We start from the raw sequence: 15,995 nt of genomic DNA, 5'->3' as shown, positions 1-15,995 counted from the left end.
TAGCTTCTTGCTCCCAATGATAAGCTGCTAGGCAGACAGATAACAAGTGAAATATGCAGTTAGTAAGGGCAAATTTTTAAATGACAAAAGAATACATTTAAAAATAAAGCCCACTTGAAAATCAGCTTCCGTTCCAACTCAATTACATCTAGACCTCCTGCTCTGAAGCTCCTTATAACTGTGAGATTCCAACTCTGACAGGCCTGAGGATTTTTGAGGAGTGTTGCCGTAGCAACATGGAAGGCCCAGACACCTGAAAATGGAGAGTGAATGACACAGTACTTCCCCTCATTCCGGGACCAGGAGGGCCCAGCAGAGCACAAGCATGGCGGTCTACAGGGCTTGAGTGTAAGCCATCTAGGAGGAAGCAGAAGACCACTGCCAACATTCCACACTCTCTGGGAACCTGGGAGTTGGAACTGAGCTAAAGAGTAGGGTGAGAGATACGGAAAGACCCACCAGACAAGGCTTTACAGTTACAAACTCAGAAAAGCACTCAAGGATGAAGACATAAAGCTATGTATAGTGCTGATATGAATGGTGATTTCAATAGACAGCCGTATTCTGCAGTCATAGCAGAGTGTCCGAATGAGGTTCCCTTTCCTTCTGTTCTCTTAAGAGATGAAAATCTCAATAGCAACAACAACAACAAAACAATTTTTCTTATAGACTTGGTCCAGACCAGTAGCAACCAATTCATCTCTCGCCCTTAACCAAGGGTCACAGTTTTGAGCAGGCCATTACAGGTATCCTAAGCCAGCCTCAACCCCTTTGACATTGCCAATCACACTTTAACGCAACTGAATGGGACAGCATAGCCATTAACCCCCTGAATGGCACCACAAGCAAACCATTAGGTTCTATGACATCATCAAGCTAGGTGTATTGGCCATCCCTAGACTTGATATGATCAACTCATTACTCAATCTTCCAATACAGCATGGCTGAAAGACCCAACTGTCCTCATTATACTGGTACTCCAGGACATACTGGCCTTTCCCCCAGAGAGTCAGTCTTCCATATGTGCTGTCACTACCCCTGTCCTGTTCTGCAGATCTCCTCCCTCCACCACTTTGCACACACATACCCCCTTCCCAGATCCTCTAGAAGTGAAATCAAAGTCACTCACCCATTACCACATAAAATTTGCTTACCTCCGCATTGCCCTCAACTTGGCTACAGGCCTCTCTGATGAGAATTTATTAAGCCTCATGGTTACAAGGATATCCTTTCTCTCTGAAGCATTATCACTGGTGGAGAGATATGCCCCCAACTATATGGCAAAGGTTATGTGTCATTACATGAACCTGTGCCTATGGGTAGACTAATCAATGAATGCCCTGTGGGTAGACCAATCAGTGAATGCCCTGTGGGTAGACCAATCAGTGAATGCCCTGTGGGTAGACCAATCAGTGAATGCTTTCATCTTTTCCCAGAGCACTGAGTCCTTGCCCGTGAGCACTACAATCTCTAGCCTCAACGAGCACATGGTTGTCCTGCCCAAAACATTTCTGGAAAAGCTCACAAGGCAGCTGGGTAGAGCAGGCACAAGACAGCAGCCTCTGCCCTTTATACCCAATACAAATTCAACATAGGCTCATGGAGCTTATATCTGAGGACTCTCTTTTGAGTCACTATTCCCAGCCCTCAACTGTTATAATGACACCTCAGTCCTCCATCAGAAGAAAACCACAGTTCCACTGGAAATACCCTCAGGCCTAGCACCTGTATCTGCATCAGTTGGAAAGCCAAGCTATACCTTGTTATCCTGCCCTCCCATCTCTCAAGTCCCTTTCCCTGGATTCCAATGACCCTCTCCCACTTCCCACCAGCCATGCAGTTCATTTTTCCTGCCAAAGGATTTGTTTCACCCCCAACCTAAGTCTGGCAGATAACCTGGCTATAACTTCTATCACCAGCCTCAACCACAATTTGCATTGTCTCAGAAGCCAGACTGACTTCTCAACTCTGGGAAAACCTTGTATACCCATAAGCTTCCAGGAAGCCCCCTACTCATCCAAGGAAGAAAAAAATGATTCTCAGGAACCCATGCTAGACTCAGGTTTGTGGTATTAATACTTCTTACTTGAAAATTCTCTATGCCTCCTCTCCAGCATCCCTCAGAATCACTCGGATCAATGGCAGCATCAAGAAGAAAAGCAGGAAGGGGACTTCCTCTGTGAGTTAGCCCTTGCTGGGAACCCAAGGTACTGCATCTGCCGCCATCTTTAGTGGTACTGAAGCAATAAGACGTGGAGACGAGGATCAGAGAGCTTACCTTGCGCATGTCTTTGCCAAAAGTCTCACTATAGGTTGTGCCAAGGATTTCAAACTGGACATAGGGATTTGAGCTGTCTTCCCGAAACTCCATAACTCCTGTGAGGCCGGTGATGTGTCCCTGCAGGACAGGAGGAAAAGACACATGGAGGTGGGAAAAGTTTTCTGTGGTAGAGAATGGAATCAGTCAGAAGGGAATAGATATGAGTGCCTTTTGCAATGACAGAGCCATTAGCAGTCCCAAGACATCAGAGCAAGATAAATGCTTCACATGGGGTCTTAATCTTACAGAAGAAATCCATTGGTCTTCCCTGCCACAAGTGCTGTCAGTGTGTTTACAGATATTGCTATGTGCTAGTACTTATGCTAGCCATGAAATCAAAATGCCATTATATTGGTCTCTACACTCTTGAAGTTCTATCTTTGCCTTTGCAACCTGTTCTGAAGGCTTCATGTATCCTAACACAAGGGGGAAGTCCAAAGTCCAACACATGCCTTAAGTTTAGGCACCAAAAATGAGCACTGGATTGGGCTGGACTTTGCTACATCTGCTGTCTTGAGCAGACCACTATCCATCTTCCTCCTGAAGTTAATCAGACCCATGGTACAAAGCTCATCAGCTGAAGAAAAAATATTTTCAGAGCATAATACCTTGTACAGAATGGCTGTGGTAAACATGCCAGTCCCATGTCTCTATACAGTTCAGTAGGGTCCATAGGAGCAGTAGGCAGTGTGGGACTGAGCAAGTTGTGAGCATGGTCCCCTCCCGTCTCTCTTTCGACTTGGGGTGTGACTTTTACCAAGACTTCTTGCCTGTGGCCTCAAGGAGTAGAGGTGAACCATAAACTACACTGGACCAGAGAGGCCTTGCTCTGCTCTGAGCTGCTATGAATTTAAACCAACACTGGAACATGTTCACTGCAACTGAAACCATGTATAAGTTATTGTGGCTAAGGTTCCTGGCATTATAGATTTCCCCAAATCCTCTTCTGAAGCTTCTAAAAGCCCAATCACGCGAACAAGTCTTTCATAGGTTATTCAATTCATTCTGATTCCATCTCTGAACTACAACTCTTTATCAAATGAAACATGTCACATGGATATAATGTATATAATACCACATGGGTACACATGGGTACATATTCACACATACATGCACATGATAGGATCGTGGATAAGCAACACATGCCATACAACCCAAGATGACATTTTTTTTTTGAAAGTGTACAGTTTGCATGAAGGAACACTGGACAGACAGAAGACAGGCAGCTATGACTCTCTGACTTTACTGTGATTTTAGGCAAGTCATTTAGCCTTCTGAAGCCAGATCTCTTATGGAGACATTTGAAGTTCATAACTCTGGACAACAATTCACTCAGCTTTTAAATATAGGTATAAGAGAGTGACAAAGAGAAAATCCTTCAGAGAGGACTCAGTCTCTCTCTCTCTCTCTCTCTCTCTCTCTCTCTCTCTCTCTCTCACACACACACACACACACACACACACAGAGAGTAAAATAGCTTTGTACCAAGTGGATGGAAGTGCAATGAGGTCCTTGTGTCCAGCCTTGGACACTTGGACAACCTTAGAGAGCAGTGCTCCCTCACAAATACCTTTTTAATGGTGTCTAGCATGGATCTCCCTCCATTCCATGGCTTGGTAGATTTCCGTATGCAGTTAAGGCTTGCCATACTATGCCACTTCCGGTCTTCCAGCTTCCTGTGGAAGGCGTTGGCCAGCATCAGAACACTGTCGTACAGATAGAGATTGGAGATCTACAAAGACAGAAAAGCATAAATCTTTCTCCACTGGTGTATTACCAAAGAGCGAGGTAGAGAGCAGTAAAAGGCTGGGTGATGTGAACAGCAACAATATCTTCCCTGGTCCTGTGAGCTTTGTGAGCAAGGAGCCTCTGGCTCCCTGGTATTTTCTTTATGCTTGGTTTTAGCCGCTCACCCAAGAGGTCTAGGAGTTAGGCTAGGAGAACACTGAACCTTCCTCAGGAATAGGAGTAGGGGTATATCCACATAGCAACAGGAGAACCAGTGTGACCAGCAAGCAAGTATACCACCTGTTCAGGTAATGTAAGAACGAGTAGGGTAAAGGGAGGCCCAATATGTGCAAAATCATGAAGTTATAAAGGATCAAGGTCCCCATCAGGGCCATAAACACAAAGTTTTCTGTAAAGGACCACATAGTAAAAAGTTTAGGTGTTAGAGGTCTTAGAGTCTCTTTTGATTACTATTCAATACCACAATTAAAACCTGAAAGTAGCAAGAGGTATTTCACAAACGAATGGATGTAGCTATGTACCAATAAAATACCATTTATCAAAATAGACGGTGTGCTAGCTTTAGCCAAGGGCCATGGTTAGCTGACTTCTTGGTTCAATATGATGGTGGCAACAATAAGATTGGAAAGGACTAAGAAGAGGTCATGATGCAACCATGCAGGGACATGCTAAGGGGGAGCATCAGGGAAGACTTGGAGAGACGGACGCCACTGGTGGAGCTATGCAGAAGAAAGCTGGTGACTCTGCCTGGACATAGGGGAGACAACCCTAGTCACTGATGGACCCAGGGTGAATAGTGGCCTGGGTGATGGTACAGCAATGAAGAAGTGGCAGAGATTCCTATGCCCAATGGGCAGTGCCATCCTGGATGCATCTGGGATCTGTAAATTGAGTTGGCCAACTTCAGTGAAGCTAGCCCATGGAGGAAGCATGGCTCCATCTCAGGGCTTGTATGAGTAATGAGACTGGGGAGCTGAGGAAGCCCTAAGTGAATGTGAAAAAATAAATAAATAAATAAATAAATAAACAAACAAACAAACAAACCAACCAACCAGATCCAGTGCTGAAGAAATCAGTATTGTCACAAAGGCATAGCCGTGTCAAGGACCAATGTGTCTGACCTGTGGGAATTAGCAAAGCCTCCCCATGCTGGCCAGGCTTAGTGTTAACCAAGCCTTCTTCTAGCCCAACTACAAATGTTAACTGTGTGTGCAAACACAAGTGTTTGCAAACTATTAACCAGTGTGTTCAAAACCTAGCAACTGCAGATTCCTCTTCCTAGTGTTTCCAGCCTGCGAGTACCCTGCTTACAGAGAACACCCCTTCTCAGACTAGTCAGCCTCCGCATGTGTACTACAAGTAATAAATACATCAGGATTCTAAGTTGTTATGGTAGTTGGTGTCGCTCCATCACTGCCCACCTGACCCCAGCTTTTCTGTCCATGTGTCTGTCCTTTCTTCATCCCCTCACTACTTTAGTCAGGTTTCCAGACCCAAGTCATGTGGGACATGGCGAATGAGAGACTAGAAAACTACTATAAAGATCTACACTGATGTGAGGGAGCCAACTTTCCTCGGCCATGCAATCCAAGAATGGGAGCGGTTTGGCTCATCCTCTTGCTTGAGGTGAGCAGGAGGGCCCTCATCATGGAGGATGGAAACCCTGTTCTCAAGGCCTTCCCCTCAGGACACCCCATCATCCAAGAGGACAACAAAGCACACCTGAGAATAAGTGAAGAGTGAGGGACAGACAATATCTACTCTTGGACAGCTTTGGGGCCCCTGGTTGATAGCTTGCAAACTGGGTCAAAGGGTCAAATTCTTTGTATACTTTAGCAGTAAGCAGCCTGCTAAAGTTATCAGAAAAACATGTTATCTGGAAATAAATGAAGAAAATAGGAGACAATGATGACCTCACAGGGCTCCGTAGAAGATCAAATAGGCTCCTGGTACTCTAGGAAGAGCCAGCTACATCTACCTTATCAGCCACCCTTCCCGGACTGCTTCTGTTAGAAGCACTATTCATTGCCTGCACTTTCTCCCTTATTAATCCTAATATGGATGTCACAGAGGCTGGGTCCTAGATAAAAACCTGAGCAGGAACTATCCCTCAGAACTGAAGCTGAAGTCAGAGGTGTATAGATCACCAAAAACATTTGCTATATTAGGCCTGTCCTTAACCTAAATTAGCTCTCCCTCTGTCCTATAACACACCCAGGAAGAGATCATCATTTCCTTTATGCTGGCCAGTGATGAAGAACTCTGTTCTGTCTGCCACTGAGTTGCATCCTTCCTGTGATCAGCGTAGACATCATGCTATAGGAGTAAGAACGGATATTACAGAAACGACTGGAACATGCCCACATGACTGATGACTGCAGACCAAACAAGTGTCCCAGGCCAAAGGGAAACTCCATATCAAGGTCATGGTTACTCTTCAGGTGCCTGAAGTACACAAATGCTGACATAACATCAGAGGAAAGAACATTCCTACCATGGGGAGCTTGTTTCTGTCGCAGTTCAAGCTTAGAGGACCATGTTTTCAAGGAACAAGACTAACTCACTTCCTAATCCTACCAGTGAAACAGCCCTCCAGAGCACCCACCTCTGTCTTGATGTTTCTTTCCCCCTCTGGAATACAAACTAGTAATGGAGATGTTCTTACAAGGGAATATAAACCACTTAAGAACTGGCATGTAGTTTGAGCGTTTTTTTCTTTTCTTCTTTCTAAAAGGGTAACTAGAAGATGAAGAGTCGTTGATGGTGTGAAGATTTCTTAAGACATTCACAGAGTTCTAAGCTGCCCACTCATAGCTGGTGCTGTTTTAGTCAGTTAAGACCCTTTAACCCACACCCACACCTGCGGATTCACTCCTCTAGCAGATCAGTCTGCTGTGCTCCTTCAGCTCTGGCCCAGACTGACACTCAGAAGACTTTTTCCTTTTTCCCCAGCACTTCTAATCACAATGAATTAAGGCACTCAGCAACCACGTGAATGCTGAGAGGCCTGCAATGAAGAGGAAAAGGCAGAACGTGAATCAGAAAGGCCAAAGAAAGCCCTTAGTCCTCCCACAACTATGACGACGGCCTAGGAGAGTAAATGCATTCTAGTTCAAAAGAGCTGGCTTGAGAAATGATCTTTTCCAGGCATTGAAAGGCCTTTGAACCACCCCCCTCTCACCCTGGATGCACCCTCCACCCTAACATTCTACATGGTGTCAGTTCATAGACATGTTTACCTCACTAAACTCTGAGCTCCTGGAGTGTTTATCTCTGGAACCTGTCCCAAGTAAAGATGCAAGTCTAGTGATTGATCAATGTTTGAGGAATGCCCTGTGGAGACAGACGGATAGAGATAGATAAGTAGATAAATGAGTAGGTGGATGGGTGGGTAGATGGATGTGTTGGTGGTAAGTGCTAGGTGAGTGGATGATGAATAGTAAGTGGATGAGTTATGGATAGAGTGATGAACAGTTGAAATGGATGAGTGGGATGGATGGATGGATGGATGGATGGATGGATGAATGGATGGATGGATGGATGAGTGGGATGGATGGATGGATGGATGGATGGATGGATGGATGGATATGGAATGCAAGGATTAGAATGGGTGGATAGGTTGGCTGGCAAATGAATTGATGGGTCTTTTCTATTAAGAATGCACACATTAATCCTTCATCTAAATATAAAGCATCAGGAAAAAAACATTTGCTGCTTCCAACTTTGGTAGGTAAGATCTTTCATTTGTTTCTCACTTAGCACCTACTGAAAATGACTTCTTGATCTTCCTCCTCACTGCTGTTTCTACCTACTTATGTTTCCACCGTCTCTTAACTTAGTTCTTGCACCGGGGTAGATGTCTCAGGACTTGCCCATCCCAGGACAGAAACTAACATTTCAACACAAGTCTGTATATCCATAGGTGGTCTGCTTTATCAGAATTCAATGGTGGCTTCATGTGGGGGATACGGAGAACATGGAAGAACCTGCTTTTACTATCTGACATGTTAGGAAGTGTGTTTTCTACAAAAAAGGGGAACAGTATGTAATAGAAAGGTAATCTATGATCAGAGAGCTCCTTCAGATCCTAATGAATAAAGAGAAGGCCTTTCTCAAGGCAGGCGGATAGATGTATGTGTCCGTATTAGATAGGGCAAGCAGAGGCTGGGAGGAAAGAAGTTCCTAGCTACATGTTCACTCACTCATAGGAAATAAATAGCACAGGCCAGAGCTAGAGTCCACAAAACAGAGAAGAGGGCTGTGGCTTGAAGGAGTCTACATTTCTCTCCCTCCTACTGAAGCAAGGCACTACACAAATTACATCAGTCAAGGGGAAACATGCAGAACATACACTGTTCTAGACAGATCCTGATACTCATGCTTGAATAGCTTCACAGCTCTGGCTGATCTAGGGAGACTGTAACACAATGTGACTCAAACAATGAAGTGTACCATATGGGGGAACTTTGAGAATCAAAGGGTATAGCATCTCAGCCAAGGGCACAACAGAGACAAACTAAAAAGACCTAGAACCAAGTCAGAGATGCCATCGGAAGTGCAGTTAGAAATGTGGAAAAGACAGAATAAGGCAGAGACCCCAGGTCCTTTGGGGAACCTGGTGCTCTTTTCTAAATGAACAGGACGCTTCACAGAATTAGCTCTTGACACATACTCACTTGTTGAGTGATGTCAAGCACATTTGTTGAATGCTCATAGATCTCTGTTTATGCTAATGATGTACCGTGTGATCGGGAACCCTGGAGAGGGACAATGTGACATCCCTGGTTACCCCCCTGAAATGCAGATGCTAACAGCCCTGTATGTAAAGGCTTCTTCTGGTCTGTTTATGTGTATCTGCATTCTAAGAGGCAGCAGGGACAGAGAAGAGTGGAAGGGGTAAGTGAAGTAATAATGCAGGCTCCTAAATTCAAATAAATTAGCTGAGGTCATGCCCAGGGTATCTTCAGTAGCTGAGACTCAGCAGGGATCTGTTACACAGATTATGGGGATAAGGACCATGGAAAATGAACTGGCCAACACCATCTTCCATTCAAGGCTCCATAGCCATGTATCCTTTCAAAGGTGCACGGGAGTTATATCTGACTTTTGTAGCTTACAGGACAGGAGGCTAAGCAAAGATCAGTTCTGATTAGTATCTACTTGTGTCTGCTCTCTTGGACATGATGACATCCCCTGGCCTCCTGGAAGCATAGTCTTATCCGCCTTGGTGCCAAGGCTTAAGCCAGGCTTTTCAGGGTTGAGCGCACTGATATTTCACTAATGGTCTATAAGGGAAAGCCTAGAGTATATGATTGGAGGTAGAGGAGTCTATGGAGAGCTCTAGAGTTTTCTGAGCCAGGTTCCAGAGAGGGAAGCATCCTAACACATTCCTACCTCACTGAGACGTCAAAAATGAAAGCCTTTGGCACACAGACCCTTCGAGAAGAATACCACAGGCATAGGGAACCTGGGAAAGCACGAGTCAGCAGCAAATCGATACCAGTAGAAGACTCATGTCCTACACCCTGCCACACAGACCTAATTTTGAAGAAGCTCTCAAGTGTCCTGTCTAAAATGGTCACATATAGTTTTCGCTGCTATAGTATGATTCCAGTGCCTCATTTCCTCCTTAGGAGATGGCAAATGTCAGCCACCTTGACTCAGCCCAGGCCTTCTTATTCCACCCTGCATAGCTGATCCTTTACACGTGTCCTATCACATGGCCTCTCCAAGAGTTGTATCCTGGTGGATTCCTCCTCCAATTTTACCCCACCTATCAGCCATTTCTCTCCCAGCCCCAGCGTCTTTGCCTATGACATTCTCCCTAATAAAAGTACAAACAAAATTCCCAATTTTAAGGTTTTTGTGAGAACGAAATGTAAGAACATTTGAGAAATGTCCAACTTAAGCATACACACAGCTGCTTAAAAACATTTCTCTAAACTAAGGGCAGTCCAATAGATCATTCTAAACCTATTCTTGGGAATTAAAGAGATGTGAAGTCATTTGCATAGAGGATGCCTCTTCTTAGAGGTAAGCAACAATGTACAGAGGATGGGGAAGGGACAGGAGTTCCAGGTGGCCACCCTCCAAACCCATTGCCTGCCACAACCCAAGGCCGTGTCTTCATAAGGTAAGGCAAAAAATTCTGATTTCGTTTATCTGTGCAGAAACTCTGTTCTGAGATAGGAACCCAAAATGTAGGAAGCACTTCTAGGCAGCAGATAAAAGAACTCAGCCATGATCCTATGGGGGACAGAGCTCTTGAAAAACCCAAGAGGACCTGATTAACCACTGGAGAACCAGAGACCAATTACATGAAGTTAACTAAAGTCCAAGAATGGAAAAATCAATGCTATTTTTCCTTAAGCATTAGCATGGAATTCCCAATACGTTAGTACCCAGGTTTAATTTGGGAACATACCTGCGTCAGCAGGAACGAAGGCCACTAGAAAGACTGTCAAATTGATCTTCATATGAAAATAAGAATTTGCTTAAAGAGTAAGACCCAGAGGGGAAGACAGAGGAGAGATAAGGAGTCCTACTTGATGGAAAGAGACCAGAACACTGGCATAGAAGGAACACCATTTAGAAATAATGAACATGCCTAAGAGGGTGACAGGAAACAATGGGAAAGTTACCCCACTTGTCCATGGCGACACTATCGTGGACTCCAAGGCCATCAGAGCACACTGATATGGCAGAACATCAAAGACTCTTCACACTCCCAGAGACTGGAAATCCCAAATCAAGGTACTGTGAAAGTCAATGTTTCATGAGGGTCTGTGTCCTGGTTCATAGTATGCCTTCTTCCCATGTCCTGATTCAGAAGTGGAAAACTCTGATCTTATAGATGGTTCTGGTTCCATTTGTGAGACAAGCACAATTGTTTCCAATGTTCCTACATCTAAATACAGTCACTTTGGGAACTAGGTTTGAACATAGAAATGTTACGGGAATACATCATTCAAACCACAACAATCAGCTTGTATGGATATAGGTATATTGCACAAATGAAACCATGGAAAAACATATTTCCCACCTAGGCACTAACAAGGCAGGGCTTACGCAGCCTGTTCACTGACTACAGAAAGGATTAGGGCCTGAGCGCATACCAGATATGTGCTTCCCTAAAATATGTTGATAAACTTAAGAGGGTCTTAAGTCTAAGCCCATCTGGATGCCAGTAGGCTGAGTCCTCTGCCACCACCACTGGTCACAAAGGAGGACCTTCAACAGGTCAGGATAATATGTCGCCCCACTGCACAGCCAGACTGTCTGCCTCCTGGTGCTTCACTTCTACTTAGTAAGTCTGAGATTCCAGTCAAGACTTATTAGGGTATGCCAACTGTGTCTCAGTCATGCTCTGGGGCCAGGGGATGGTTGCATACTGCATTATCAGGGTAAGAATCATGCTTGAAGGAAAAGAAAGATGAATGGCAGACCAAGGTCAGAGCCACACAGGCCAGCAGAAATCCCTCACCGGTCCATTATCCTCACAATCCAGAGCTGGAAATGCAAGACTTTCATTAAGAAGGGACCCATTTCCTCAGGCTTCTAAAGAGCCCAGCATGCTCTTCCCTCTATCATTAATCAAGCAAAGTGGGCTGTTTGGGGAGACATCGTGGAGATAAACAGCAGACACTGACCTCTGACCAAATCTGCAGACAGGCTCTGGTTGGCCAGCAATGTCAGATAAGCAGTCGACAGAGGGTCCAGCTGGGAGGACAATCTGACATCCAGATGCTCCAGCATGAACAATCTATCCCCAGGCAAGGCCTCTGTGCCAAACTGCTGCTAGCCCACCTGTCTTGATAGGGCACCGTGGCCAGGCCAGAGGATAGAGCAGATGGTAGCTGAGGGGAAAGGGGTTGTGGGAGGTTCTCTGTTCACCACTGAATCAGAAGGGAGACTATGGAAGAGCATCTGTCTCCAAGCAAGCCTCTCTTAGCAACCAAGGCACATGTGGACACCTGTAACTCGAGTAGCAGGCAGCCATACCCACAGAGACCACCCATGACCTGAATCATACAGCCTTCCACACCATCCTTGTGAAATTGCCAATCGGAGTCTTTACCATTAAGTACAGCTCCAGAAGGAACATGAAATCTGGAGTGTCCCCGGGGACACTCCAAAGGAAAAGCTTCTCTTACCAGACTGACAACCCATCACGAGGGAAAATAATGGGGAGCTTCTAGGAAATGGGGACTAGAAGGTCAGTGGTTTTCTTCAGCAAACTGAATACCAGAGGGAGGGGTGATTTTGTTGAGCCATTCAACAACTTTCAAGGTGTGCATAAAGATGCCAATGTTGCAATCTTGGGAATATTTCCTGACAATGCCATGTTGGATCCCACAGCTTGGATATGACCAGACACCACAGTTCATGCCATTTCCTGCCACGCTCTGGAAACATTTGAATAGATGGGGTGGCGACATGATAATGCTTCTGTTAGTTCAATTACAAGCTGAAGTCACTGGGAGAGGCAGTTCTAGTGACGGATACAATGGCAACTCTGCTCCGAGGAAGGCATCCTGGGAAATCTCAGCGAATTCTCCGGGTTCTGGGGGATTGGTCATCACTTTTATTACCAGCTGAGTCAGACAAGCCCTAAACTAACTTGTCAGGAAAACAAAAAACGAGAAACACCCACATCAGACAGTGCTTTGTAGAAAAGAATAAACAACCCCACACAGGCAAATGCAATGACACCACTGGAAGCCACTTATTTAGGTATTTTTCTTCCAAGGGACTTAGAAGAAAATAGGTACTAAATAGCAACCAAATTGATTCACGAATAGTACTTGCTTGGCTTTTCAAAACAGAAATCCCTGACCACAGGGCTAATGGAGGAAGACAGAGTGTCTCGGAGACCAGGGCACTTTGGTAGAGAAGCCAGATGATGAATGACCTTGCAAAAGTTCCCTGTGCTCTCACAATCCCTAAGCTACGACCAACATCCCAAGGGCAGCCGTCTGAGGAAGGAGCGAAGATGGACTTGGGGGCTCCATTTCCAGAGGGATTTTCATTAATTTCATCAAGACGAAGTTAATAATCCATGACAGCAATTTTTTCTTGAGTTAGTTGTTCTAAGCCTGTTCGAGTCTCTTCGATAAATCTCACAGCTAGAGGCTAGTAGAAATTAGTTTGCTGTCTATACTGTCATTAGGAAAGAAAGACTTGGTAATAGTTCCTGAGGAAACTGAAGGGAAAGGCTTGTAAATGAGATGAATCTACAAGCTGCCCAAGTGTTGGGCAGAGGAGTAAATAAATCCACACTCCCCTCCCATCGTAGCCCCAAAGAAAGATGTAGATGCAACAAATGGAGAGAGGAAAGAGATTTCTTTAATAAAGTGCTTTACTTATCTCTATATAAAGAGGCTTCTAGAGATCATTTAACTTGGGATTCAAGTCCTAGATTATTAGCAGACGCATCTCATATATTCTTATTGATGGTCTTCAGCGAGCAGGGTCTTTCCTGAAGAGCTGAATAGATAAAACATGGTCTCCTCAGACAAGGCTGTTGTGAGTTAGTGAGTGGCTGAATAAGTGATGGAGACAGGAGAGTCACAAAGCATGTGACACAGGCCTGGAGAGGTGGGAACTGTTCTCCTGTACAGGGTAGTGTTTACTCCTGCCAAGACACAGGTATGCAAGCATGTTCAGCCTTCTTGTGGAAAATTAATTGTACTAGACACCCCATCTCGTGGTATTAACAGCCCGGCCCTGTGCTAAATACTTTCCACATTTTCTCTCATTTACACATCACAGAGATTCATCATAGTAGCAGATTTTCATGTCTTGGCTTGACAGTGCAAGAAACAGAGGCATAGAATGAAAAATAAATATTAGTTGACTAAATGGTAGCTAGAATTACTGTGATTTGCACACAGGCAGTCTGGTTTCTGTGGTGGCAAGTGGTAATGGTGTAAGTACCATGAACGGGTTTTGTTCTTTGGTTCTCCTCCTTCTGTGGTACCTGTGTCTCAGAAAGAACAAACAGGAAATGGGCCCTGAAGTGTGGTTCAGAGCTGTTGTTACATGCTTGTGTACCTGCCACTTTAGGATGCCATCAACTGGACTTTCTCTCAGCCCCCTAGACTCCCTTGTTCTCTTCCAGAGAGCAGACCCTTTGCACCAGGCAGGACTGAAGTGCTAGAGACAGCTTGACTTAACAGTCATCTCTTAGCAAACATCATGGACTTTGACAGGAAGTGAAGGCTTCTCTCCTCTGCCCTATCCTGCACTGCCCATGCACAATTGAACGTGACTCTAATTTAGAGGGAAATGAAGCGATGTAACTTAATGAGAACTGGAAAATGGACAGAGGGTTAGGAGGTGGCAAAGGGCAGGATTGCAGAGACTAGAGAATAATAAATAAACTACACCAAGGAGAGGGATTCTGGGAGATCGTCCAGCAAATGAGAGCCACAGCCTTAGGCCTAGCAAGGAAGAGTGTTCCCCTCACCTCACAGAATGGGGACACTCATGCTGCCCTGCCCTTTGTCCAGCTTTGTACACACCCACATAGAGAGGGCGAATGATGGAGACAGTGTTCCAATGAGAGGGACACACTTGACCCTTGTCCCCTCTTCCATTCCCCAGGAAAAGAAGACAAAGGAAAACACCTAACCAATTTCTATTGGATTTCTAACACCAAATCCAATGACTCTAGTTTATGGTTCTGTCGAAGTCAATTCTCCAGTTTCTTAGTCAAATCCTTACAAGCTCAGAAATATCTTCGCTCTTCTGTCTTGCTAATGTATCAATGTACTCTGTATCACAGTGAGCGCCAAGGGAGGGCAGGTGCTCCAGCTATAATCGGTGTCACCTATGTCTCCTCATCACTGAGAACAAGTTTCTCATGTGGCATCTCTATGATACAAGCTTTCTTCTCCTTCTGACAAGATGAGATTAGAGAGTAGATTCAAGATTTTCACTAATTACATGTATCTGCAGAACACCCAAGATTCCCATGGTCCCTCCTCATTATGAAGATCTTCTTATGTGGTGATTCCAAAGATCCTAAGTAACACCGACATTCATGAGACAGATACTGCCAGTCCTCATCTCAGCTCTGATTTCTACTCCTTACTCCTGGCTGGGGAAAGAAGGTAGGCCTGATTTCAAACTCTGAGTGATGAGTGTACCCTACAGGCAAAGTTACAGGCAAATTTGGGGACAAAACCCAATAAGAGACACATTCTTTCATTTATTATATGTCACATGTCCCACATTAAACATCATCAAGTTTCTTGTGCATCATATTCCAACTGGTGTGAATTCAGGGGAACCTGTGGATGTTCACTGTAGTGTCTCTCTGTTTTCCTCAAAGATTCATACGGAAAATGGTCTGTATTACAGGCAGAATACCTCTTGACTATGCAAAGGCCATATTGCCAGAAGATGAAGGCCACTCATAGGCCAAGACGGTGACTGGTGACTGAAGTATTAACATACACATTTACAACTCTGATTTAAGAAGGGGTATAGCAAGTGGACATGCTGTAAACCTGATCTCCCGCCTTTCTGCTCTGTGGAGATCTGCAGCTTCCTGGCTGGCCTACACCTAGCATTTAGCAGACGTGCCAGGGCTGTGCTAAGTGTTTTACAAGCTTAGTGTCTGTGTAAGTGACTTCTTACAAAGAAAAACACAAATAAAGGCTCTACCCGCAACCCTACCACAAGACACTCAGCATAGAGGCAGAAGGGATAGCAATCTACTCACTCTAGTCATGTAGCTTTGAAATGTCAGAGGTACTTTGTAAGCAAGTAGTCCCTGCTTGCTGATACCAGGTGTAATTACCTGCCACTGATGCTACCGTGAGATAAAACACTGTGTCCCGTCAACTGGATTCCATTTCAGTGAATGACAACATTTTAGTCATTAAAGTGGGTGGGTAACAGTGTTCATCTAGAGCCCAGC

At 44.8% G+C, this 15,995-nt stretch overlaps 1 protein-coding gene across 5 annotated transcripts in view; it reads right to left on the bottom strand.

Moving 5' to 3' along the window:
* The window catches only part of Grid1 (glutamate ionotropic receptor delta type subunit 1), a 749,167-nt gene that overhangs the window by 244,184 nt on the left and 488,988 nt on the right, over positions 1-15,995 (bottom strand). For all 5 annotated transcript variants that reach the window (XM_063275757.1, XM_039094853.2, NM_024378.3 and 2 more), the window contains 2 exons: positions 3,891-4,052; positions 2,279-2,398 (listed from right to left, as the gene is read on the bottom strand). In XM_063275757.1, the coding sequence (XP_063131827.1) occupies positions 2,279-2,398; positions 3,891-4,052 (282 nt within the window). The remainder of the gene's footprint in view (positions 1-2,278; positions 2,399-3,890; positions 4,053-15,995) is intronic.

Source organism: Rattus norvegicus, chromosome 16 (assembly GCF_036323735.1).
Source record: "Rattus norvegicus strain BN/NHsdMcwi chromosome 16, GRCr8, whole genome shotgun sequence".
In the NCBI taxonomy this organism is placed as follows: domain Eukaryota; kingdom Metazoa; phylum Chordata; class Mammalia; order Rodentia; family Muridae; genus Rattus; species Rattus norvegicus.
The sequence above is the reverse complement of the archived record's forward strand: the minus strand, read 5'-3'. Positions and strand labels throughout refer to the sequence as shown.